The sequence below is a fragment of the Camelus dromedarius genome, chromosome 3, assembly GCF_036321535.1.
Source record: "Camelus dromedarius isolate mCamDro1 chromosome 3, mCamDro1.pat, whole genome shotgun sequence".
NCBI classification, from domain to species: Eukaryota; Metazoa; Chordata; class Mammalia; order Artiodactyla; family Camelidae; genus Camelus; species Camelus dromedarius.
This window is the reverse complement of record NC_087438.1, coordinates 104235435-104262694: the sequence shown is the minus strand read 5'-3', so window position 1 is coordinate 104262694 and position 27260 is coordinate 104235435. Positions and strand designations below refer to the sequence as shown.

General features: G+C 39.7%; 2 protein-coding genes across 2 annotated transcripts in view; one reads left to right on the top strand and one right to left on the bottom strand.

Moving 5' to 3' along the window:
- The window catches only part of SPINK5 (serine peptidase inhibitor Kazal type 5), a 62788-nt gene that overhangs the window by 5235 nt on the left and 30293 nt on the right, over nucleotides 1-27260 (bottom strand). Inside the window, exons 16-32 of the mRNA XM_064484420.1 lie at nucleotides 25138-25186; nucleotides 23965-24092; nucleotides 22184-22271; nucleotides 19732-19859; nucleotides 19023-19086; nucleotides 16557-16684; nucleotides 14929-15028; nucleotides 13376-13503; nucleotides 12880-12952; nucleotides 11906-12033; nucleotides 11661-11739; nucleotides 9415-9545; nucleotides 8557-8629; nucleotides 7530-7657; nucleotides 6563-6662; nucleotides 4462-4592; nucleotides 1975-2065 (exon numbers count right to left, since the gene is read on the bottom strand). Of these exons, the coding sequence (XP_064340490.1) occupies nucleotides 1975-2065; nucleotides 4462-4592; nucleotides 6563-6662; nucleotides 7530-7657; nucleotides 8557-8629; nucleotides 9415-9545; nucleotides 11661-11739; nucleotides 11906-12033; nucleotides 12880-12952; nucleotides 13376-13503; nucleotides 14929-15028; nucleotides 16557-16684; nucleotides 19023-19086; nucleotides 19732-19859; nucleotides 22184-22271; nucleotides 23965-24092; nucleotides 25138-25186 (1747 nt within the window). The remainder of the gene's footprint in view (nucleotides 1-1974; nucleotides 2066-4461; nucleotides 4593-6562; nucleotides 6663-7529; nucleotides 7658-8556; nucleotides 8630-9414; nucleotides 9546-11660; nucleotides 11740-11905; nucleotides 12034-12879; nucleotides 12953-13375; nucleotides 13504-14928; nucleotides 15029-16556; nucleotides 16685-19022; nucleotides 19087-19731; nucleotides 19860-22183; nucleotides 22272-23964; nucleotides 24093-25137; nucleotides 25187-27260) is intronic.
- The window catches only part of LOC105097008 (uncharacterized), a 269473-nt gene that overhangs the window by 230573 nt on the left and 11640 nt on the right, over nucleotides 1-27260 (top strand). The gene's annotated exons all lie outside the window — the stretch shown is intronic.

Sequence of the window (27260 nt, the reverse complement as noted above, 5' to 3'; positions counted from 1 at the left end):
GGATGTCAGAAAATCCTTCTCCATCAACTTGTCTCGCCCCATGAATGATTTTCCTAACTTCTCCATTGATCCTTGGGAAACCTTTAAAATCATTACAACTTCACTCCATAAATGTTTCCAGCAGTTATTTACAGTCACTGGTTTTAATTGATCCATTGCAGCTTTGATGAATGTTATCATGTCAGCAGTAGTAAATGATTCCCAGCACTGCATTATGTCCAGAGTAGGGTCTTCATCCGTTGCTGATAAAAAGTGACCAGATACCAGGCAGGGGTATGTGGTCTTGACAGACTCAGTGATGCCCTGGTCAAGGGGCTGAAGCAGTAAAGTTCTATTTGTAGGTAAAAAATACAACTTCTGGGATGCAGCATTGGTGAAACCATTTCATGAACAAGATGGCTGTCACCCTCCCTTTCAGAGTCTTACCAGTACGTGGGTGATAATTTTGTTTCTGTTTTTGAGAGCAGGTGGGTCCTTCACTCTTTACACCATGTCTGGCTCAGTCATGTGCTCTGCAGCGTTCCCTTGTCATGGTACCAGGGTGAACGTGTCACTTCATGTTTTATGCCCTGGTGCTTAATGAGAGCGTTAAGACCTTGCACTTTTATAAACGTAGGTTCTATTGGGCATCTTTTTCCAGAGGAGCTTGGTCTCACTGTAACTGAAGACTTGATTTAGATGGTATCTTTTCTCCTTAATCAACTTGTTCCATTCTGCTGGAAATGTGGCCAAAGCTGCTTTGCTGGCAGATGCAGTCTTTCTAAGTGCTACACTTTTCAGTCCAAATCTGTCCCTGAATCTGTGTAACCATTCTTTACTTGCAGCGAATGGCTTGGTGTCACTAATTTCCGGGGATCCCTTGCCAAAGTCCTCGTTTAGGCTCAATGCTTTTTGGTGCAACACGCGCAAATCAAAACACATTTTCCGTTTGTGTCTTCCAGACACGATTTAATGCCTTTTCCATCTTAACTAACCACTTATCACCCATTGTGGCTGTAACTTGTGCAGTTTGAGGTGTGGCAGTAAAACTAGCGTGAATTTCTTTTTTGTTCTTCACAATTTCATGGATAGAAGATTCATTCTTACTGAAGACCTGAGCAACCGGAGCATATGGGTTTTTTTCCTTATTGAACCTAGAACTTTCACCTTGCACTTAAAGGAAGAACGTTTTGGCTTCTTTGGCATACATTAATTTACATTACCAATACTCCTCACTTTGGGGGCATTAGTCAGTAAAATGAGGGTTATTTGAACAAAAGACTCCACTACCACAGCGGTCAATCTGATAACCTAGATGACAGCTAAGTGACTGACAGGCGGGATGTACTGGACAAAGGTATGACCTACTTCCCAGGAGAAATGGAGTGGGGCGCTGCAGGATTTCGTCACGCTGCTCAGAACAGCATGCAGTTTAAGACTTAGGAATTGTCTATTTCTGGAATTTTCCACTTAATATTTTCAGACCTTAGGTAACTGAAACCATGGAAAGTAAAACCTCAGATAAGGTAGGGTTACTGTAATGTGCATGGAAACATCCTTGTAGGGAGTTAAATGAAAAGGTCAACTTTTCATGCTGGGTAACAATGCAAAGCACAAGGATGCGTGGGGGCTACACAGAAATGGTTTCAGTCCAGTTCCGTCACCGTCTGACCTCTCTTGGTCTCTGTCTCATCTTTTTATTGGAGGTCACAGAAAATAAAACTTATTCTGCAACAGCGTTACATTATGGACACTGCACTTAAACAATCTGTTAATGATCCCAGTAAATATTTTTAAATGTTAAAGACTGTATTTCTGTTCCTACATATTTTAGTAATTACTTAGTCATCTTCACAATGAAGATGTGCCCAATTCTAGGGTTACCTGACCTGGTATGATTTTCCTGGCCAGAGAAATGTCCATCACTCGGGACAAGAGTACAAAAGCAGAACCAGCTGGTCCTAAGGCGGTAGTCACGGACGCCGGCGTACTTACAGATGTGGGCAGGCTGGCAGATGTTGTTTCTGGGATGCCATTCTCCTCGCACCTCCCTTCACTGCGTATGTGTGTATTAGTTTGGTATATTCTAAAACAAAGATGGGAAAGCTTTGTTATAATGAGAAAAAAAAAAAGGATTAATATGAGTGACATTTGGGCATCAAAAACCAGAACTGAAATTAGGGGTAGGGGCTGGGATCTGTATTCAGCTACTTTCTGGTAGGCATCATTCAGGCTTATTCTCCCTCTTCTGACTTAACTCCTCATTTGTGCCCCAAGCCTGGACCTAGTTCATCTCATTTCATTCACCTGTACACTCATGGAATTGTTGAATGTTGGAAATAAACTTGGAGCTCGTCTAGTCCAAAAGCCATTATTTTATAGACGGGAAAATTGGATCCCAGAGAGAAGTTTGACTTTGCTGGATATCTGTAATGTGACTTGGGGATTATAAAATACAATATATTTTATATAAGTATATATAAATTCGCTGTATATAATAAATATAGCAATACATTATCATAAAGTTGAATTTGATAGAAAGAATCTTAAAAGGTATGACTTTTAATGCCATTCTCTTAAAAAATATTATATATCAAATATCTACTTGTTTGCCTTGGTGGTGGGAAACTCACTGTCTATCAAGGCAGTTGATTTTGTTCTTGATCATTGCTCAAGGTGAAACTGCTTCCCTATCGCTTCCTCTGAGACCACAGAAACCAGTCATGTTCCCTCTTCCGTGAGACAGCCTGAATCTTCTCTGTATACTCCCAGTTCCTTTAGCCAAATAATCCATCCTGAGGCATGCTTCATCAGTATTTTTTCATGTGCATTTCTGAAGTTTGTAAAATTTCTAAAGTTCCCTTGAGTAGAGTATGACCCATTGTGGGTCATATGGTTAGCAGAATGTGTAAAGAATGTTGGGTGGAAAATTTAGGCCCTGACATTTACAATGAAGAGAAGTTGGAGGATTTCTAGGCTGAAATTAAGGTATATGTAGTAACAAATTCATGAGTGGGTGTACTCATTCCTTAAACATTTAAGATATTTAAGAATTAACAATTCCTTAAATCTTAAAATTCTATAATCCACATATGGATTTCCAGAGATTTATGTACCCACAGTCCTTGTGTATACAAATTGTTAATGTTTCATCATTTTCTTGTCTGTGAAGAGATAACTTTCTCCATATTATCAAAGTAATCTTTGACGCCCAAATGTTTAAGGAACTACTGCCTTGGATATAACAATAGTGTAGTAGAGAGAAAAGAAAACTGAATTTACACCCAAGTCAACAAGGTTAAAATCCTGTCTGATCTACTTCCTAGTTTTGCCATTTTAAACAAATTACCTGGAGTCTCTGAGCCTCAGTTTCACTTTCTGTACAATGAAGATAATGCCACTGCATAGTGAGGAGTGAGGATTCAGTGAAACTGTGAATATGAAAGTGCCTTACTTACGATATAAAGCACGCATATTCAGATTTTAGTCTACGTATATGAACTACGTATATCAATGGCTTTTTCTTTTGTGAGTTCTTTGATTTAAAAGAAAATAAATGTAAACTCAAGTATTTTTCTGGGATTGAAAAGCAGGATATCAGGCCCATCCTCAATTTCTGGGCCTTGCTTATCGTATCCTAAGAGAGAGAGAACAAACACACATGGACTGCGCTGCAAGTCTGGGTTGGGTGGGGCAGGAAAGTCAAGATGTGCCGCCGTGCTCTCATTTAAAGCTGGGGAGATGGAGGCTGGGGAAAGGTGAGGAACGTGAATGGGTAAAATAGCGTCTGAGAAGAAAAGCACCAACAAATCTGCAACCAGTAATGAAAGTATTCAAACAAATCCCTTGTATTTAACTAAAAGAATAACAGTAATTTTTCTCAATAATCTTGTGATGTCAGCTGGCTAAGAGAACCGTCTCCAGTTTTCCAGTGAAGGAACTGAATCTCAGAATGATGAGGTGATATGCCCGCAGACACACAGATTAGAATGAAGCTGAGAACAGACACCAGGCCTGCCACCGGCTCCATTGTGCTTTTTTTTTTTTGCTTGTTAGCACTTCCTGCTCTAAGAAGACTTGGGAGCATGGGGCGTCTGTGACTATCGGGTAGTCATAAGGCCCATTAGTGATTAGAGGCTGGGCTGACTACAGCAATGATTCTCAACTGTTTTCTCCTTACACAAAGGACAGATGACGTTCACACTCCCATGGGTGCACATGGGCTTAGCGAGATTTTCTCTAATGATTGTCACCCCACCACTTTTTCCTTTCTCTTCCATTCAGTAAAGTATATGAACAGTCTTATTAAAGGGATAACCTTAGATCCTCTGCTTTATGCATGAACAAGATCATTTATAACTGCTGTGATTAGTTAATTGGTTGCAACACACCTCCAATTCATATGAATACGCTACTGTGGGGCAGTAGTGTCATCAAGAACCTCTACACTGGAGGACAGAATCATTCGACTTGTATACTTACAGGTTTTTGTGACACAGCATGCAGGGATTGTTGTATGTCTGGCCATCATCACCACAGACAGGGTCTAAGTTCTTTGGGCAAAGGTAACCCATCCTGGGCAGTACTCTGTAGTGTTCGCACATGGCAGCATCCTGAATAAGCAACACATAAAGCAGATTCACTCAATGGCACTCAAGAGATACAGGCTTGGGAAACACTTCCGGATTTCCTTAATCATGTTTGAATAAATAGTGAAGACAGCTCTTTCCTGTACAAGCATTTACTGTATCATTTTTCTATTTTATTTCCCCCTTGCTATTATATTTTATTTATTCACATCATCTATTACCTTTGTTCTTCCAACAGAAACTCTGTAAGTGTAGAGAGTTCTGCTTTGTTTGTGGCTATTGTTCTTATATACATAGTAATGCTTGAAAAGTAGTAGGTGCTCAAGAAATATTTGTAGAATCCATAAATGATGGATAAATAAATAACAAAGTGAATACTGAGTGTAGTTCTCTTCTCCAAGAGAAAGCTCGGCTGAAAACCAGATCATACAGGAGGAAGCATGATGAGGTTTCTGGTGTGCTGGTGCTCTCTCATTTCTTCACCATAGGTGTTAATATCACAGATGTGATCACTTTGTAATATTTCATTTAGCAGTGCACTTATGGTATGTGCATTTTTTCTATATGGCTATTTTACTTCAGTAAAATGCTTTTAAAAAATAACAAATTTTATTATTAACAGTAGCCAAGATACACACACATATATATACAAAGGAATATTATTCAGCCATGAAAAAGGAAATCCTTCCATTAGTGACAGCTTGGATGAGCCTAGAGAGTACTATGCTAAGTTAAAGAAATCAGACAAAGACAAATACTGTGTGATATCACTTACATGTGGAATCTAAAAAAGCCAAACTCACAGAACAGAGTGGAATGGTGGTAGGGATGGGATTGGAGAAAATGAGGAGACATTGGTCATAGGGTGTAAGCTTTTAATTAAAAGATGAGTAAGTTCTGGGACTCTAATATATGGTCTTGTGATTATAGTAATAATACTGTGTGATATACTCAAAAGTTGGTATACTCCAGTAGTCTCACCACAGAGAAGAAATGGTAATTATGTGAGGTGCTGGAGGTGTTAGCTAACACTATAGTGGTAATCATTTTGCAGTCTTTAAAGGGAGCAAATCAGTGTGTGTACACAAATTTACACAGTGTTGTATGTCAACTATAGCTCAGTAAAGCCAGGGGTAGGGTAAAATTGTGTGAACAGCTCTCCTCCATGTTGAGGGATCCCTAGTGTAGTGCCTCATTGACTAGAAATATGTAATTAGTATACATTTTGCTAGTGTAACTCATCTATTATTCTATTTGATTTGGAAAAATAATTAGAAAAAAATTTTTTTTATACCTGTCTTTCTCCCTTGTTGGGTCATCAGACTAGGTGCCAGAGGCTCCCTTCTGGGGCCCAATCTGAGATTGTACTTCGTGAGTGAATATCCTTATGCTCTCGTATCCTCTTTCCTTCTCTCTACTCTTGACTTTGGCAAAGCTCTAAAGAAGCAATCCCACTAGGTTCAGTGACACCAAGGTACACGTTACTGATGGCCATCAGCCTACATTTTAAATAAAAAGTTTGAACTACTGTGAATTGCTAATTGGTGGAATTTTCCAAGTATAAATATGTTTAGCACAGTGTCCCAGGCTGTTGGAAAAAGGACTTGGTTTAGAGGGGGAGTGAGAGGCAGCTGGGTGAGGAGCCTTTCTGGTCTGCTGAAATTACAGAATTGAGGCTCCTAACTGCTTATGTGACCACATCTGCCATAAGTCACATTCATTATGTACCCACTTTTTAAAATTTCAAAAGTGTATTAAATTCGCTTGGAGCAGGCCAGTAATCTCAAAGAGCATAGAGTAATGCGCCAGTGAATAATCCCAGAACTCTCTCAGTTACTAGGCATGTTCTCCATTTAAGCCTCAAAGGACTTGAGGCTGCACTGAATCAGTCTTTCCCTGACCTTCACATGGAATGAGGTTTATGGAGAGCAAGTGGCAAACAGGCCCCCTAAAATAAGTGAATTAAGTAACTTTTTAGAAGTCGCCGTTCTTACCAGAGACCTAACGGAGGAATCTGGATTGCCTTCCCCTTCAGAAGATCTAACATGGGATGGCCTTTCTTGAATGCTTGTCATTTCCAAAGCTTCTTTTCGACTAGAGAAGAAGACAAAAGTATTTTAAATTTACAGCTAAAAAGGCTAGCTCCTATAACTTCCAGGGGAAAGCTAAGCAGTTCTAATGAAATACGATGGAACCACAGAACATTCAGTGAGAGCATGATTAGGATGACATGTCAAGAAAAGTACATAGCTTAGCACTCCTGTCGCTTAATAGATGTGCGACCTTGAACAAGTGGTTTAAATTCCTTGAACTTAGATTTCCTGGAACATAAAAAGAGGGTAGTATTGGTAATTCCTACCTCAAGGAACATACTATGAGGAGCTAAAAAAAAATATTGATTATTATTATTGTGTTTCATAGTGTTTTTCCACAACCATCATCATCACCATCTGCCATACCCACTGGTCCCCAAATATGGTTGTTCATCAGAATAAACTAGAAACTCTTTCTAAAATAACAAATTCCTTAGTCGTGGAGGCCCTGACTCCAGACGTATAAAAATTTGAGATAGAAAATCTGTGTGTGTGTGTGTGTGTGTGTGTGTGTGTGTGTGTGTGTGTGTGTGTATGTGTATGTTTGACTTCTCTGTTGAGTCTGATCTAGTTGTGGAATGAAGATCTGGAACAACTTCCTGTAACTATGAACCTGAGAGTTAAAAAAATACAAAACATTTTTTAAGTGACACAGCTAGTAAATATCATGGTGGGAACTCATGTCTGGATTTTTGGTCTTCAGTCCAAGCTTGCTTTCTCTTATAGCAGGTATTTTTAACTTAAGAGCCTTGCATCTAAAGACTTGGTTCAAGGCCCCCATGGATGCATGAGCACATGTCTATTTAATCAACAGTCTCTAAAAATGCAGTTCCCCCTCTAGCTGGGGGCGCAGGATCCTCGTACTCACAAGATAGTTCTGCACATGTAGCACTTGTTTTTATACAACTGTCCATCGGCACCACGCACGGGGTCGTTCTCTCGAGTGCACACAAGCTCGCCGTTCCTCGCGTACTCGCGGAAGTTACTGCACTCATCCTAGAAAATGAGAAAGGGGCAGTGGGCATGGCTTTTCCCTTCTTGGCTTGGTGGTTTTCTCAAAGTTGGTTTCAGGAAGCCCTCTCTTGGCTCTGGACTCAGACTCACTGCACTCATCCTGGCAGTGGAGGCCAAGGAACACCCAGACTGTCTAAACTCCCATCCTCCGCTTCATTCCGAACCTCTCTGCTCTGGTGCTGGAAATGTAGGGAAACACAAAACAACACTTGATAGACCTCCTCGTCTCTCTCGTCCTTTCTGTCATTCCTTCATTTCCCCCATTTTCTACATGAGGTGTATGTACTCTTGACCAAAGGACAATCTCACAGGAATCTAACTCTGCAAATGTGATCATCACTCTTAGAGGACTGGTTGAAGATGTCTTCCTTGGGGTCTTGATAAGCAAATAGAAAAGGCAGCTTCATGCATGCTGCTACTGATTCGTTGTTTCTCAGAGAGCCATCTGGAGAAAATGGAAAGGACATCAAGGAGAGACACCAAAGGGGAGGCTTTGAGACTTGTTTATTTTACCTGAATTATTAAAGTCAGTGTCAACAAGCTACCCAAAGCCTCGTTTCACATTTAAAGTGTCAGACGCAAGCATGCAGTTGAGGTGGTAAAAAATTTTACTATTTTTCAATCCACATTTCTCCCAAAGAGGAGAGACTAAAGCAATATTCGACACACACTGCAGGAGAAGTCTCTATAAAATTGAGAAAAACGATAAACTTCGAAACCAGAAAATAAATCTCATTATAACCCAAAGTGAATAAGATTGGCAAAATCAATTTTCTTTGAAACAGAAGATTAGCAATTTTATTATCCAAAAAGTGGAGGAGAATGCAGGAATCTGAGGATGAACAGTAAAATAGTTATCTTCGTATCTTTTAGGAAATAACCTTTGCATCATTTGACGGCCTTGCATTTGATCTTCCGTCTTCATTCTTTTTTCTTTCATTAGCTTCTCGCTCACTGCAGAATTTAAAAAAAGATAAGGTAGTTCTTCCATAGTTTCCGTCCAATTTTTTTTAACCAAGTATTTCTCCAATTTTAAACATTACAGTATCTAACAATGTTTTCTTGTATCTGAAAAGAAATCTAAGATACTTTACCAAATGAATTTTGATTGTTGGCGTTTTCATTATACATCTGTGGTAATGCTATCACCTTTCATAAATCCAGTTACTATCCTGTCATCCAGAATTATATAAATTTAAAAGGCCATTACTTTTTTCCTATTTATGGTTTTCATATAGAGAAGTTGCTTCATTTCTCCTTTTTCAATTTTTTAATTAAATTAAAATGGAGCTCTCCAGGATGGATTGTTCTTTACATAGTTACGCTTTAAAGTTTATAAACATTAAAAAAATTTCTCTCTTCGCATCCCTACAAAAACAGTATTGCATAGTTATTAGTCTCTTATATACAAGAGGGACTGAGGCTCTGCACAGTGACCCGGCCTGCCCCATGTTAATTTTCTGATAAGCTTCCTTTTGGAAAGTTGATGATCTTGGCATGACCCAGCAGCTGTCTTCCTGTCCCAGATGCTCCAGGTATTATTATGCTTCTCATCATCAAAATATAAATTCCTTAGGAAAGTACTTGGGAAACTTACTGTTCTCTTCTCAAGTAGGGCGCCATTATTATATTTTTTAATGTGTGAAGCCAAGTGCCTTAAGTTTTAGATTAAGAGGAACTATTTTCTGGCAAACAGACACAACATATTAAATTGATTGATGGACCTCTTCTTCACTTACAAGATGCTCTGACACATAGCACACTTGTTGACGTGCATCTTGCCGTCTGGACCACGAACAGGGTTGTTTTCTCTGGTGCAGGCAAGACCTCTTCCCTCTATCACCTTGTCCCGGAATTCATGACACTGATCCTGCCAACAGGAACAAAGCAAGATGTTACTATCATAGTCTGATCTTTAAAACTGAAAACATGATTGGTTGATTAGATATAAGCTCACAACACTTGAGGAGGAAAATAAAACCTAGAGAAAATAAAATTTTAGAGATAGAATGTGTTTTAAAGGCCCTGTACTCAATGTCTGTTTAAGAAGCTTGACTCCTCTCCGTAGCATCCTTCTCAAATAACTATCTTGCCACAATGGAATTGCACTGCCACCTCAGGCAGCTTGTACCATTTTCATACAATATTCATTAGGCTGAACCCCAAACCAGTCTCCCTGCACCTCTACTCTCCTCCACACATAAAAAAGCCATGGAAAGAACTGAAAGACACTCTTTTGGCAAGACATATAGACATGTAAAGTTTTAGCTTTATTCCTCGAGAACAAATTTTTTTAAAAAAATTTAAACCAAATCTGTATAATAGTCCAGGCACTTTGTTGTGTGCGCTAATGCATTTCATTTGGTTGTCATTAAAAAACCTGTAAGGAAAACACTCGTTATCCCCATTTTACAGATGAGAAAAATTAGGCTCAGAGAGAGTAAGTAATTAGAGTCAATGTTGGGGTTGTGATCAGAAACCTGCTAACAACCAGGCTCTACGTCTCTCCTTCTTTGCCTTAACATGGCAGTGAAGACTCTTATACATCAGGGAGGACACGGAGCTGCCCTTTTCATTTATTGAAAAGTAAGAACCTTAAAAAAGAAGGCAATGGAACAGGGTCCACAGGCGTTGACCTCTGTTGGAATTTTTGGACATCCAAAGAAGTTTGTCTTAAACTTCCTTCCTAACCTCAAAGAGCCAAAGCAGAGTTACAGAGGAGCACCTTAAAAAGCACTGTAACCGAGACTGTAGTTTCCCTTTCTTTAAACTGTGATACCCGTGAATGACTCCAGACCTACTTTTGTCTGCAGCATTTCTACAGTTCTCTGGAATTGAATACCTGATCACCATACTAAATATCTCAAAGCTGTCATTTTTAGAAGTTTCTAGAATTCTTTTTCCAGGCACCCCAAATACCGCATACACATATGTTTATGACAGCACTCGCCTGCATTGCAGCCTTCGCTATGGGTACAAATCTCTGGCTCTTCTATTTGTTATCTATGTGTAGTTAACTTCTCTGAGTTTCTCACCTGTAGAATTGGAACAGTACCACCTACTGCATAGATGTTGGGTGGGTTTCAATATGACGGTGCACGTGCTTTGGAAAGCTCACTTTACTTTGCATATTAGATCAGACTAGCTTTCTTTTTGCCACATGCACAAAAAAACTAGGTATTTTCTATACATACATACATAGTTTTATCTTCTTGTTTGAAATTCCTAAAAATCTTTAATTTTTAAATATTTATTTAAAAAATTGAAAAAAAAATCAACCAAGATTATAAATCGAATAGATGGCCAGTAGAGATCACTGGAAGTCGTACAACAGTCTTTTCTCAAAGCCCTTCATCTACCCAAATGCACGTCAGATATTCCCAACATATTTTTTTAAAAACGATAATTACTCTTAGTGTTTCAGTTTGTTTAGTCACTATAGAACTGATGAAAAGTTGCCTCATTCATGGGAAAACTTTCCTGGGGAAATTCTCACTATTTTACTTTTTTATCTGAAGTCCATAAATGGATTAGAAGAGACCGTGCTGTGTCACAGTCTGTGTGTCGGTGTTGTAAAGCCCTGAACATTATGTTTAAAACCCCAAGTTGAGCACAAGATGGCACTAGAATGCCAAGTCAAGACTTTATCATCTGGACCTCCAAGTTTTTGATATTTGCTTTCTTGTTTGTAATTTTGGAATCTGTTTGCTTAATTGTTTTAAAACTTCAGGAAAAAAATGTATCTGACACCAGCAATAATTTGACAGCTGCCACTGTTCCTACAAATGTGTGGTACTTGCATCAGAGTTGCTCTTAGGGCACTGAATTCCGTGCTATTTCTTTGAAGATCTGGCATGTCTTGCTTGTTTCTCACTAAGTCCACAATGATGGGGACAGAGTAGGCATTCCATAAATACTTGCTGAATGAATCAATCTTACAACCAACCACCCAAATTTAAGTATAAGGATGTCTAACCGACATTACCTGTTTTTCATCGTCATTTTCGGCTGTATTTCTCAAGTTGTCCTCCTCTTTCTTTTTTTTTTCAGCTGCTTCCCTTTCCCTTAGGGGGGAAAAATGGGAAGAAACATTTCAAACAAAGTGAACAAACACCTCATTAATTACTAGATACGCTTTAAAAAACAAAAACTCATTTTCTCAAATTGATGAGAAATGATTATTTACCTTAAGGTTCACAATTAGAGGCCCATTTTTGAAAAAATACTCACAGTTTTTCCTTACACATAGCACACTTATTGCCATGTGTCTTGCCATCTGGACCCTGGACAGGGTCACTTTCTCGGGTGCAAATAAGTTTTCCATCTTTCATTTGACTTCTAAACATATCACATACATCCTGAAAAGAAAGATTATACTGGAAATGGTTGTTTTCACATAGTATTTGAGTGAGCTTGAGAATTGAAGATTTGACTTAACTTTGCTGTGGGAGGTTGTTTAATGGACCACAAAGGTGTTCATGTTCTAATTCCTAGAAACTGCATATGTAGTCTTACATGGCAAAGAGAAATTAAGTTTGCTAATCAGCTGACCTTAGAATGGAGAGGTTATCCTGGATTATCTGGGTGGGTTCAGTGTAATCACAAAGGTTCTTATGAGTGAAACAGGAAGGCAGGAAAATCAGTGTCAGAATGATGCAGCATAAAAAAATTCAACTGGCCTCTGCTCATTTTAAAGGTGGCCACAAGGCAAGGAATGCAGGCATTTCTAAAAGTTAAAAAAGCAAAGAAATGGGTCCTCCCCAGAGCCTCCACAAAGAGAAGTAGCCCTACTGATACCTTGGTTTTAACACAGTGAGACCCAGTCAGGACTTCTGAACTCCAGGAATGTATGATAATGAATTTGGGTGGTTTTAAGCCACTGTTGGCAAGTTAGTTACTGAGGCTGAACCTCATTTTCCCTATTTATAAAATAAGGTTAAAAAAAACTTATTTGACCAGGCTGTTGAGATAATTAAATAGACTACTATTCATAAAAGTAATTTGTAAAGTGTTAGACTGAAAGATTTCCATTTGGTGTTAAATCTCTAAGCTGAACAAGTTACCAGTGATATTCACATTAATGATGACTTCAGACCTTCTCAGGGCAAGATCTTGACTGGCAACACTGACACCCTCTTTGACATTTTTGATAGTCAAGTGTTGACTTACAGAAAGACCATTCTTGCCAAAACCTAAAGATTCACCTTTCCTGATGCTGATTCAGTCTCATTTGATCTGTAGCCAGAATGCTTATTTTTTTCCTCTGCTTCTCTTTGCCTGGAAGAGAAAAGAGTCAGTGGTCATCCTGCTAACACACATGCAGGATTGGAAGGGGCCTTAGAGTTTATGTATCCTAGACCACCTCCCAGGGACAGATGGCCACCTCGGTTATTAGCAAGCTCCCTCATTACAAGGTAGATATTCTAGGCAGACCAACTCAAGTCATCTCAGAGTCTCCTTTATTTGTACCCAAATTTATCTCCCTGTAACTTTCATCCATTAGTCTTACTTCACATTCTCAGGACAACACAGAATAAGCCTACATTCCTTAGGGGATGCAAGAGAAAGAGGTAATATTCGAGAATTAACAAAAAGGATAGTTTTCATGAAAGGAGCTATAAACCAATGAGAAACAGCCCCTAACGCAGGAGGGATATGTAGCTATCTTTCAGACATGGGCAGGTTGAGGAAAGTACTTACAGGATCTCCTGACACATGGTACACTTGTTGTTGTACGATTTGCCGTCTGCGTCCCGTACAGGGTCCCTCTCCCGAGTACAGCTGAGTTTTCCATCTTTCATTTTTGCCCGAAACTCAGCACATTGGTCCTGAAAGGGGAGAAGAGAGCAGACCTCCTGGATGATATGATCTTTTGTGCTGGTATTAGTTTGTTAAACAATATGAGGAAGAAGTTTATGTCTCTTTCCTCTTACAAGGGATTGCTGTGTACGGAGAAAGAGGGCCTGGAATCATCCATGTTCTAAGAGGTCAGTTGTCATGGGTTATAATGCTGCTTTGAAGGGTCTACAACAGGGAAATTACAGAGCTGGCTGGGATTTAATCGCGTAGATCAAGGGTCAGCAAACTGTAGCCTACAGGACTAATCTGTCCTGCTTTAGTGTTACATACGAAGTTTTATACATAAAACTGGAAACACGCCCTCACTCACTCATTTACATATTATTTATGGCTGCTTTCCCACAGCAGTTGCAGAGCTGAATAGTTGTAACAGAGACCATGTGACCCACAGTGTCTAAAATATCTGCTATCCGGCCTTTTACAGGAAAAAAAGAAAACCTGCTGACTTCCGGTATAGGTAGAAGGGAAGGAAGAAATGCTGGGAGAGGGCATAAATCACGCAAAATGCCAAGGAAGACTAGGCTCGAGCAAATTATGGAGAAGATAGATAAAAGGGTCTTAACGAGTCCGTCACTTGAGAGTGAGAACTCAGCCTCCTGAAGGAGAAAAGAGGGGAAGACAGAAAGGCCACAATGTAGCAAAGGCCAATATTGGGCCTGTGTCAGATCTGGAGGCAAAGCCATGGTCTTGGTCTCCCCAGGTCCTAACAATAGAAATAAGGTGGCTGTGATCTTAGGCACTGTGTTCACGTGCCCGAGGAACGGGGCCTACATGCAACACTGTCATGCTGACACTTGAAAATGCCTCAGGAAATGTGCTGAACACGTGCCTAAGTGATTTTATTGTATCCCTGTAGGAGGACCGCTAAATAAGAGAAACTAGAATTTAGTGAGATGAGGTGACTGGTTCACTGCTTCACTTGTCCACGTGGCAAGGGCAGAATCACACCCAAAACTGTCTAACCCCCAAAGCTGTGCCCTTTCGCCATATTATCCTGCCTCGGAACAATCAGGGAAAGAAAATAATAAAAGGAAACGAGCAGCACGTGAGGCTGATGTGGAACTTGTCCACACAGGTGCACCACTTGCTCTGCTAGGATCAATTATTGGCCTGAAAGGTAGATGGAAAAAAAACACAGAGGAGTCAGGAGACTGGGATAAGGTCGTCATGTTAATTATTTCATAAGTCATAAGTTAATAAGTCAGAATGAGCCCTGGAGAGACTAAAACTTGCCCAGATGTGACCCGATAGTCTTAAAGGGAAACCCCCTGTTCTTCCAAGGATGCTTTCCAGCTCAGCTCTAAATACACGCGGAGGCTTTTACTGTGGGCTCTGCTGCGGCCCTGCTGTCAGTGAGCGGCGCCCTCTGGTTATGGAAATTCGAGGCTGCTCACCTGAGCTTTCCCTCCACCGCCCCTGACGTTGGAGCCGTGCCCTGCGGCGTTTCTCTGCTCCTCCTCTTCTTTTCTCTTTCTTTCTTCATCTTCTTTCTGGCTGGAAATTAGAAAGTGGGAGGTAGGGAATGACATTACAGAGAGGGGAGCACATTTCTCTTGAGTTTCTGATCCTATGACAAAATTAACTTGTATGGAATTCACCGGCATTCGGTGAACATCTATTACGTTGCATGCCCTCTTTGAAAACAGAAAAGTGAATTATGTGGAGTCCTTTTGCCTGGAAGATCTCTTAGGGCAGTAAAAGAAAACCAGTGTTTACACAACCGCAAGCAAGACTAGGTGAGCAATTAGCTAGCATTTCATAAATGCTCATGGGAAATCTCCAGCCGGATTTCTCTCAAATACCTCATATTCAGGAGGTCCCCATATAATTATCTTCTCTGCCAAATGTGTTCTCCCTCCTGGATCCTCTGTCTTTCACAAAGAACACAGCGTTGGAGCCATCCCGACCCGCTCCCTCTCCTTCAGCTCACCTAGCTGTTGGCACAACCCTGCTTTCACCTTCGCCGTGTCTCCCATGTTGATGCACTGACCCTCTGTGCTGGCTCCCTCGTCCTGATTACTGTGCCCCCGGAACCACCAGCAGCATTCTCAGTTTTAGTCCCTGCCTTCTCTTTTTCTCCTTTCTACTGCTGACATATGGATCTTCCAAAAGGAACCATCTTTATGCTACTCTCCAAGCTGAAAAATTTCAGCACCTCCCCATTATATATAAAATTATCCTCAAAATTCTTGATCTGGCATTCAGAGTTGGCAAAATGAGTGCATTCTAAGTAAACCAAAGTGGTTTGCTCTTTTATGCACATTCTCCAGTTTTCTTAATTTTACATTTTACCTCTCCTTTGTCCCTCTTCTCAGTCCTTCCTGTGCTGTTCACATATTATCCAAAGTGCAAGGTACAGTTTTATCCCTTCATAAAACTCTGTTACCTCTCCCCTTCCTGAAGCACCATGACACCCTATGTCCCTCACTTTCCATTTAGCAGTTCTTCCTTTGTATTGTATTCCTTTATGCCCATGTTTAATCCCTAGTGAATTCTGATTTCTAGGAAGGCTGTTTGATTCATCTTTGTATAATCATACACTGTAGATGTTCAGCAGGTAACTGTTGAATGACAAATATTCTGGGCACACTCGCAAACTGTGTGTAAAGAGCTATTTTCCATTTCCTAAAATGTGACATTTTCAAAATTGAGGTAGAGGAGTTAGATTGATAGTAAAATCCGTGTGTGCTCTTCCCAGTGGGAATCACAGGGTAACCCAGAGAAGGAATCCACCTTACAGTCAAGGGCTTGGAATTTTATCAAGAAAAATATCGTGATCTCTTGGTAGGCACCACCCCAAAACTAACGCAGAACACAGTGTGATAACTTAGCCATCGGTTACCCATTTCTAGAATTGTGATAGACTTTATAAAGAAAGATTCACCTAAAAGTGCTTTACCGGTCATCATCTGTTGCTTCTATATGTAAGAAAAGGACAAACACAACATAGCCTTTCTTTCTTCCCAGCTCTTTGCCTCCCCAGCCCAGCCGCCCACAGCACGGGCGTCATCTGTGCACTCACAAGACTGCTTTGCACATGGCGCACTTGTTGCCATGGGTCTTGCCATCCGGGCCACGCACGGGATCATTTTCTCGAGTGCAGAAAAGATTTCCATCCTTCAGAAGGCTCCGAAATTCATTGCACATATCCTAAGAGGAGGAGAAAAGGCAAGAGCTTGGCTATTTTCTTGTAAGTTACTTTGTTGGTTTCCTACTAAGTGCTTCCTGAGGAAAAAAAGAAGGAAAATGACCTAAGGATTTTTTTTCCTGGTAGTTGTTTTGCTCAATTCCTCCTGAGCACACAGCACTTAAAAACAGGTTTCTTTTTCTTTTTCCTTGAGATTTGTGCCCCAAATCCAGACTGAACAAGCAGTTACACACAAAAGCAGGATCTCTTAATAAACTGGGCTCTCTGAGGACTGGTCACAGCCCTTAGTCAAGATTTTGTCGTCTAGCTGTATTATAACGCAATAAAAACACTGTACATGACATAGAATCAAAAACGTTAAGATTTGGGCAAAACTTCTAAGTTCATCTGGTGCTACCATGCATACAACGTCTCAACCCCCTTTATGTCATTCGTACCTGCCAAGAAGTCATCTAATGTGCATTGGAACATCTGCAATGATAAGGAGTCCATTACCCTCCGGATAGTTCATCCCCAAATTTTCATTAGATCATTCCCACAAATTAGCCACAGTGCTGCTTCGGAGGGATCTTGGAAAATACCTCTAATCGATCCTGTAGGTTCCTGCCCTTAGGGTTTTGTTGTTCTAAGATGTCATTGCAAGTAGAATGAGTGTGTTCCTTCAAACCAGTAACCAAAGTCAAGGCATTTTACTTCCCTTAGAGAAACAGAGGATTATTTTTTTTTTTCATACAGACAGTTCTTCAGATATTTAGAGAAAGCTTTCTTTGCCTTCTCCCAGGCTTCCCTATGTTCTTTTCCAAGAGCTAATAAGCATCCCCAAATACTTCAGTCATTCTGTTTCAATCATTGGCACCATTTCTTGTTCTGAATTCTTCCCTTTTCCTAAAGAATGTGACATAATATCTCCAGTATGTCCGGACAAGCACGGATAAGTTGACGGCTACATCATTACTGTTACTTAGAATTCCAGTTTGCCACCAAGAGACATTGGTTGAGAAGTGTTGCCTCTCCGTGCCTCAGCTACCTCTTCTATAAAATGGAAGTGACAGTAGCTGTTTCACATGGTTAAAGCAATAATGGCCAATATGTATTAAGTGTTCAGCATGTGTGCTGGATTATTGTGAGAATAATGTGAGAGAACATAGATCTCTGTGTACCTATGACTGATGCCTAGGAAGTACGCAGTAAATTTTAGCTCTAGAGCTAAACTGAGATAAAACATGCAAATCACCTAAGATCATGGAATTAATTACTGAGGGCTATTAAGATTGAATCTGTGAGGGTTTTTTTTTTTCCCCGCCCTGTATCTTTTAGTTCAGTTTGAAACTCAGTGAGGACAAGAGAGAGTTTTTCTCCTAGCTCTGCTTCCTGGTTCACGGCCAATTCCCTAACTGATCATATTTAGCAAAAGAAATATGGTATGAGAGGACATTTTACTTGTAGTAGCTAAGGTGAAATCAGAAGTTGTCTCATACTAAAGAATATTCTCTTGTTGATGTTGAAAGGGAATCATACGATTTGCTCGTATTTTTAGATTCAGACTCAATTGTGGGAAATACGATTGTAAATAGACCAATCATATAGAATTCCAAGTGTGATATATTTTCAGAGATTATTTTTAATATCAGTAGTTTTTGTTGGGGACAAAGAAATGACCACAAGCCTGGAAATAGCTACTTGGAATCAGTCTTTTTGAAACTTGAAAACCAAGAAAATATTTGGGGGGGAAATTGCTCTTCTGTTTTTTCCCCAAAATGCTGGCACCAGAATGATTAAAGGAGAACAAGGAACACCTTGATCTGACCAGATGTGCTCATCCAAAGCTGCACAGCACGTTAGGAACTAAGCTTGAATTCTGTTGTTTTTGTTTTTCAACTGTGAGAACTTTGAAGTATAAAGATTCTGATGCCAACAGTCTTACTACGTTTGTAAGCAAGTATTTTCCCTCTGGGTTTTAAATCTTCATTTAAAAATATGGCAATGGAGTAAATCAGATGTTTGCAAACTACACTACGACCTGTGAGCAAAATGTGGCCCACCACTTTTTCTGTGTGTGGAGTTCAGGTTTTGCTGGAACACAGCCATGCCTGTTTGTTTGCATATTATCTCTGGCTGCTTTAGAGCTACAATCGCAGCGTCGAGTGGTTGTGACAGACTGAATAGCCACAAGCTACAATAACTACTGTCTGGCCCTTCAAGGAAATTTTGTCACCCCCTAGACTCAATGAACTTTTGAGTTGTCTCACATAGGCCTTCAGTGGTTCCTCGAGTTAGTTTTAAAGGAACAATTGCAAACATCATCCTTCCGCTGTGGTGTGAACCTTTCAGGACAGCTACCTTTTCAGCTTCTCTCTTCACTCTTGTTCTAGATTCAGCTTCTTTTTCTCTTGCTTCTTGCTGGCTGTAAGAAAAGGGGGGGGGATCATTCCCAGCACCCAATACGTACGATCCCAAAGGGAAATCTCTCTAGATGGAAATGTTCCGTTACTTCCGCACCTCTGCCAAGCCAGCTTGGGAGCAGAAAGGCAAGTGCACGCCTCTCTATATATTGTTCTTGTTTTTAATGTTGCTTAGAGGATGAGACACACACGCCAGGGCAAATCAGTAAATAAATTCCCACTACTGTATTCTTTCAGAAAACAAAGATACTGTCCTTCTCCCCAGAAAACACTTAGGGTACTTAAAAATGACTAGATGTTAGCAAATTATCGATTTGTTGGCACCTAGCGACAGTATCTGTGGACTATTCACGGCAGCATGGATGCAGAGAGCAGAAACCCCAGTCCTTGTGTGCCACTCACTCTGGGGGGACTTGCCCGTAGCACATGGTCCTCCCCGATGGCAATTCACATACCTTTCAGAAACTGAGAACACTACAAAGAAAAGCACTAAGTATATGGCTTTATAATAGTAAGTCCCCGAACTCAGTGCAAAGCTAGCCTTCACTACATCCCTCCTGGAGGAAACTTTCAGCATCATCTCTTGTGCCCACCACAGGCCCATCTCCTCCTGCATCAGCAGGGGCAGTGACTGCAGCTCTACTCACAAGAAGGCCTCACACATGGAGCAGGTGTTGCCGTGCATCTTCCCGTCTAGGCCCTCGATGGGGTCGTTCTCTCTGGTGCAGGGAAGGCGTCCGTTCCTCACATAGTTACGGTAGTCACGGCACAGCTCCTGCCAAGAGAGGGACGCCTTAAGAATCACATAGCTAAGTACTGGAAAGCTTCCTCCACGTTGCTCCCTTTGAAAACTATGATCTAGTGCCCCACACATAATGGATGCATCAGAAAGGTGATGCAGAAGGTCGACATTAGCTGAGATGCTTTTCAGAGACCTAGGTCATACATTAGTTGGAATATACAATTGCTGTCACTTAGTTTATTAGAAAACCTTCAGTTGAATTCAAATATGATTCTGGGCTAGGCACTGTGAGAGATACAAAGAAGAAGAATTTACTGTCCTTTTTGTGGAGGAATTTGTGGTTGGCCGAGTAATAGCTCCCTCCGCGTGAATTTGTCCAACTGTAATACCCAAGACCTGTGAATATGTTATCCTGTAGGGTAAAAGGGACATTGCAGATGTGATTGAGTAGAGGACCTTGAGATGAGGATATTATCCTGGATGATTCTGTGGTGCCCAATGTAATCACAAGGGTCAGTCTTAGAAACTAGAAGAATAAGACGGAAGAGTGGGAGAGGGAGAGGCGACTACAGAACAATTAGAGATGCAGTGTGGTTCGCTTTGGTGGAAGGGGTCCAAGAGCCAAAAAGCAAACAGACAGATTCTCCCCTAGAGATTCCAGAAAGGAATGCAGTCTTACCAACTCTTTGATTTAGTCCATTGAGATCTATGTCAGAGTTTTAACCTAAAGAACCATAAAACCATATTTGTCTTGTCTTTTAAGCCACCAAGTTTGCAGTAATTTGTTACAGCAACAATAAAAAGCTAACAAGGAGTTTTTAGTTTCTTTGGAGAAAATACATAGAAGTGTCTATAAGTTACGCTAAAAAATGGTGTAATTGAGAAATAAAGAAAAATTGCCGACAGATGATAGAGCTATTCAATATAAATGGGGAAAATCTTTAGGGAACGGGAAATATTTATGCTGAGCCATGAAAGGTGGCCAGAATTTTAATTGATAGAGAATGAACATTCATGACTTAGTAGGAGAAAATCCATATAGAAAATAGAGTTCATTGTATGTATACTATTGAGGACTTAAATATGTGGGGGACTGTGCTGTTATACATGTTAAGTTCCTTGGAACCTCCATAAAAATAATAACCATAATAATAATTCTATTATTATTTTATAAACTAAGGAAACTAAGACATCAAGACGCTAACTGTTTGACTTTACTGGTTGGAAGATAGATAGAGTGAGTACTGAACCCTGACAATGTGAGTCCAGGATCTAGGTTTTTAATGACAGTCCTACTGAGTTCACGAGATGCGAAGCCATGAATCAATGATTAGCGTGTTCAAGAAGCAATCAGGTGACCAGTGTGGCTGGCACAAGGGGAGCATTGGGTAGGAAATGCCACCTGAGAGGCGGCCGAGGTCAGATCACATACGGCATTGTAAGTCACCAGAAGGACCTTGATTCTTGTTCTGAGTGAGATGAGAAACCACTGGGCAGTAAATAATTCCTTTGGCTTCCGAGTTGAGAGTAGACTGTAGGGATCAAAGGTGAGAGCAGAAAGAAATGAGAGCTTCCAAATTAGATAAGGATAAAGGAAAGGAGTCATGAAGACCTGAGGTATAGCCCACAGGAATTACACAAATGCAAGTAGGGTGCAACATCTAAAGGGCATCATGGGCTTCAAAGCCAGAACTTGTGGTTCCATTGTTAGCTCTCCAATTACTGTCTGTGTGTGTAAATATACATATGTATACATCCTGTGTGCATCCTAACTTCTTATCTGAGCCTCCAGTTCCTCTTCCATAAAATACAGATATGTACCTTGAATAGTTACTACAAAGATCAGTTATAAAATTGTAATATCACATGTCATACAGTAGCAAATAATTAATACCATGACCACCGTCATTGTCATCACCATCATCCTGTGAGATGTTACAGAAAACAAACCCAAGGCTCAAAGATGCTTTTAAGTTATTTTCCCAAAATCTTACAGTCAACTGGGATGAAAAACCTAGGTTTGTGTTTTGTTTTGTTTTTTAACTAAACACCCTTATACAAAAAGATATGGAGAAAATTCTAAAATCTGCCTGTAATGGTTTGCATTCAGACAAGACAGCAGTGTGTATACACTTCTTTCGTGGGGCACTATAATTCACATGGTCAGTGGAGAAAAGGGTGATCGGCTTCTTCTCAAATGTGCAAGCAGCTAGGTAAGATTTGAGGTGAATAAACTGAATAAGGAAGAAGGGATCTTCTTATATATGAGAATCTAAATACATTTTGGAGGAGATGGCGGGAGCCTTGCCTGGAGGGAACGGGCTATTTTTGTGGTTCTGATCGTCTGGAACAACTACCTGTATTGCTTCTCTCTTAACCTTCTCAGCCTCAGCTTTCTCCTTTTTTTCCTTGCCATTTTTTTTCTTCTCTTCTTCTTCAAGTTTGCTGCAATAAAAAAAGATACAAGCTAACTACAATTTCCCATTCTCTTTGGTAACATATATATATTTTTAATCTTATGGACTTAAACATCTGTAGATCATGAACTATATAATATCCCAATAACTATCACTAGTAGTTAATCAAGATATTTGTCGATTTGCTTATGTTGTATAAAGGAGATTCTGAGAAACAATTCCTCCTCTCTAAAACAATCAAAATCTGGCTGCTAATATTTGTAATATATATGAAATAATTTCCTTAGTAATCACCATTCATCTGTTTTATTTGGTAATATATTTTAAGAAGGAAGGAGGATCTTCCAGACCAAAGGTCATATTAAGTCTTTAGTACAAATTTATCCAGTCAAGAGGTGCTCATACTTTGCCCAGTAATGCAGATTAATTCAGTAGTTTCCAATCCCTCTTAGAAATATAAAACTAACATGCTTTTTCATCAGTATGTGAACTTCGAGGAGTCTTTTACGTATCAGTCAGTGATTTCAATCAATGATCTGAAAAAAGCCACAGTTGCCTTGACTTTTTTTAATTGTGCAGCTTTTTCTATCTAAATAGCCACTGCATGAATGATGAGAGCAAGGGGTGATACCAGGTCAGATGACAGGCCCCTAATCAAAATAAACCATGTTTCACTATAAAATTAAATTTTAAATATTATTTTAATTGCACTGAAATTCAAGTTTTAGAGTGCAATTATGATTCAAGTCCAAAAAGATTCAACCAGTAATTTTTGGAGGTCGATCATGAGCCTAAGATGTTGGCATTCTTGTTATGTTTTTAGTGGCACGTAGCCTGTCAGCACTAGAAAGATCTTAGCGTTTATTACCTCTGATATAGTCATTACCACAGCCCCAGCAGATGCGGCAGGTGGGAGGAGAGCCCTGATTTCTTGAATCTCAGGGCCCGTTTAATCTACTGGCTGCCTCTGTCAAGCTGTGTGCATATACTTAAGATGAGACCAAGACATGTGAAAGTTAAAGGGAAACAACTTTGAAACTCTTTAAACAGATATTATTTGAATATTTTTCTGAGCATGTATTTTAGTGTGAGGCTTGGGAGGGAATTGGGAGTCTTACAAGGAAAAGAAGCAGAGGTGGTGACAATCAGCATCTCTATCGTCCCACACAGTGGGGCTCTACTCAAGAGGACATTTTAGTAAATGTCTGTTACGTGGCCGAACTCTTGGGGATTTCACTCTTTAAGCCACTTAGCAAAGTATTTATTTCACTTGCCTGTAGTAATGCTCCTGAAAAGGTAAGTACAACCCACTCTGTTCCATTTCTTGTTCAGGCTATTTTAGACGTGTTTACACGCTGGCCCCATAGACCTCTGCCCAACCGGTTTTCCCTTAACCAGTATCTGAATATACTCACAGAATCAAAATTTCAGGAGTGAGAGACCAGAGAGACAATCCCACCCAGATCATCCATCTTCTGCTCTCTTTGTTATGAGTGATGATTATCAAGTGTTAAAAACCTGCTCCCATATATTAAGACTCTTTCCTGACTTAGCTAGAAGAAAGATGACCGAATGGAGAAAAGTGATTAAATATTACATAATTCCTTGTCCATGGGCTTTTAAAATGATGTCTCATACAAACCATGGTACATATTCTATACATTTACAAAGAGACTGAGACTCAGGGATGGTCAGTGGTGAGGAGGTGCAGAGACACTCACAACATGCTGGCACACATTGCACACTTGTTTCCGTGCATCTTGCCATCTGGGCCACGGACAGGGTCATTCTCCCTGGTGCATATGAGCATTCCGTTCCTCAGTTGGCTCCTAAATTCACTGCAGAGTTCCTGCAAAATGAAGAAAACGTTTTCTCAGCTTGGTTTTCTACCCTTCCTATGCTTTTGTCTGTTTATGACGAGTAAGTAATGCAGAGTAAGAGGAAAGAAGAAAAATGATTGCATGTAGCAGTGAATCAGTTAGCATTTAAAAGGCTTCTGGCATGGCCTCAGCATTGTGCTGACACTGGTGGGTGTGTAAATATTTATCATAGACATTCTCCTGAGGGTGCTTGTAATCTAGGTACAGAAGAAAGCTGACGAAATTGATGGAGACGGATATGAAATATATGTGTGTATGTTGTGTTGCACATCACGGTCTATAAAAGCTATGAAAGATCAAAGGTGAGGAGATTCAACAGGCCTCAAGGAGGGGCTTTCTGGAAAAACCGAGACTACTAATGAGCCTTCATGAGAAAGAAGGAAATCCTGCCGTTTACAACAATTTGGGTAAAACCTGAGGGTGTTGTGCTAAATAAGTCAGATACAGAAAGAGAAATACTGTGTGGCATCACTTATCTGTGGAATGTAAAAGCCACATTCACAGAAATAGAAAGCGGTGCTGCCAGGGGCGGGGGAGTGGGGGCTGGGTGAAAGCGGTCAGGGGTACAAACTTGCAGCTGTAGGATGCGTAAGTTCTGGGGACCTAACGTACAACATGGTGACTGCAGTTAACCATACTGTGTTATATACCTGAAAGGTGCTACGAAGGTACATCTTAAATGTTCTCACCACAAAATACAAATGTAATTATGTGACATGATGGAAATGTTATCCAGCGCTACGGGGGCAATGATTTTGCATTATAGAAATGTACCAAAGCAACAAGCTACACAAACTTACACAGTGTTAAATGCCAGTCATATCTCAATAAAGCTAGACATTTTAAAAATAATATGCAGGCAAAAAAAGAACACTGTGAGCCTTCATTTATCTTTAAAAGGCTGAGAAAAAAAGAGGAAAAAACACATGAAAGCTAAGGAGGATATATCTAAAATAAAAGTATGGAGGAGAGAAAAAAATGTTGGTATAACATGAACATTCCTGAGATAATTACCCCCGCAGCTTCTCTTTTAGCCTTTTTTCTTGCTTTTTCTTCTTGTTGACTATAAGAAACAGGAAAAAAAGAGAGAGAAAACAGAAATGAATCTTAATATGGTAGGGAGGTAGATACTTAACATTCACAAGTTGATCATTCATTGCTTTGACTATCGTCAAGCAACTCCAAAGATCCACTCATAGTAATTTGTATATTTTTGGATAACAGATTGATTTATCACATCTCAACAGAATGATATGCAAGAGAATATCCCTTAATTAATGAGTAAACATATTTAGCTTCCCAGCAAATAGACTGCAATTTAAGACTTTATTACTTGCTGATTCTTTCGCATGTGCAAAAGATGCAAACTGTTTATAAAGTGGTGGTATTTGGTTTCTGGGAGGCAGTACAGCATGGTGATTAAGAAGAAACTCTGCAGCCAGACTGAATAAGGAACACAAAACGTGTCTTAACGTCTCTCTGCCTTCCTCATCTATAAATGGGGAAAGGGAGCAGGGGGATAGGAGAGGTATTAAGAATACTTTTCTCATGGGACTGTTGTGAGCATTAACTGAGTTGATATACATGTAAAGCAATTAGAATAAGTATCTGGGACATAATAAAGTGACCGATGTAAATGATCGGTATTATCAGCACTGTAATTATTTTTTAAAGTGAGCCCTCCAAAAATAGGCATATGATGGAAATGAAATGAGAAACTCAGCTTGCAACACTGTTAGTTAATATACTCAGTCTATAGAGTAACTGCATGTTTAATGCAAATAATTCAGTCATGTTGTAGAGACAAAAAATATTAAATAACTTGTTAAAATATTTTATGTTCCAATCAACATAAAAATTGCTCATTGAGCAAATTGAAACTTTTAAAACACTATTTGTGTATGCTTTGAAAGTGTGCATGAAATGATTATGGAGGGGAGTATGATTCTTAAGCCAATAGCCTTTACTAACATATCCATTAAATATGAGGTAATAAAACCTTAGTTTGATGAGGAATTTTTATATTGATGGAATAAAATAACTAAAATAGCTGCAAAATTGTGGGGTTTCTTATACTTCTTTATATGGAAACTGATCTAAACTGATCTAAACTTTACCATGAGTCTAAGTTGACTAAAATTTAAGAAGCATTTTCTTTTCATAATGGAAAATTATCAGAGGAAACAGCAGAGCTGACCACTAGGTGGCAGAATTACTTCCTTATCTCTGAATGATTAATGGTAAAGAAAAACAGATGGAGAGAAAAAAATGTGACAATGAGTGTGTATATGTCCATGAATAACTGAAAAATTGTGCTGAACACTGGAATTTGACACAACATTGTAAAATGATTATAAATCAATAAAAAATGTTATAAAAAAAAAAAAAAGAAAAACAGATGGAAAAAAGAAACCTAAATACAGGCAAACGAATCTACCTGAAGTTGATGATAGCTTTGCTAAATAATTATACCCTGTCTACACCCTACAATGAGAAATATTTTCTTTATTTTTCCTTTGCCGAAATTTTCCTCATTCTCATCTTCTCCGGGCCTTAATTTTTTCATCTATAACTTGTGATAATACAGAACCCATTTCATTTTGTTGTGAAGATTAAATGAGATTAGGCAGCAAAGCCCTTAGCTAGTATATGCCAATTATATGCCTTCAGTAAATGTTGGTTATGATAACACTATGGTCATCGTTTTGACTTCAGCCCAACAGATTTTTCATGCTTCTCTGGCTCACCTACACTGCGGGACACGTCTGTTGGGTTATATTGCTCTCCACCAGGGAAGACTGAGTGACTGAATCCTTTCAGAGATTCTGGGCTTATAGAAAATTAGAGTATCCCTTGGGACAAAGGTTAAAAGACTTAAGGAGTATCATAGACTCTCGTTTGAGAGAATACACCATTTTACCTATTCTAAAGGCAGACTTTAGTCCCCTATAAATGGGTATCCAACTCCTGCACAATAAAATCATTCCTGAAGCAGCCTTCCTCTACTGTGTTGCAACATTCATCTTCATATTGTGCTCAGATCTGTCTCCCTATACATCTCATCAATTTTAATTCTATTCTTGAGGTCACACGCAATGAGTAGAAAGGAAAATAGTGAACCGAACCAAAACAAAAAC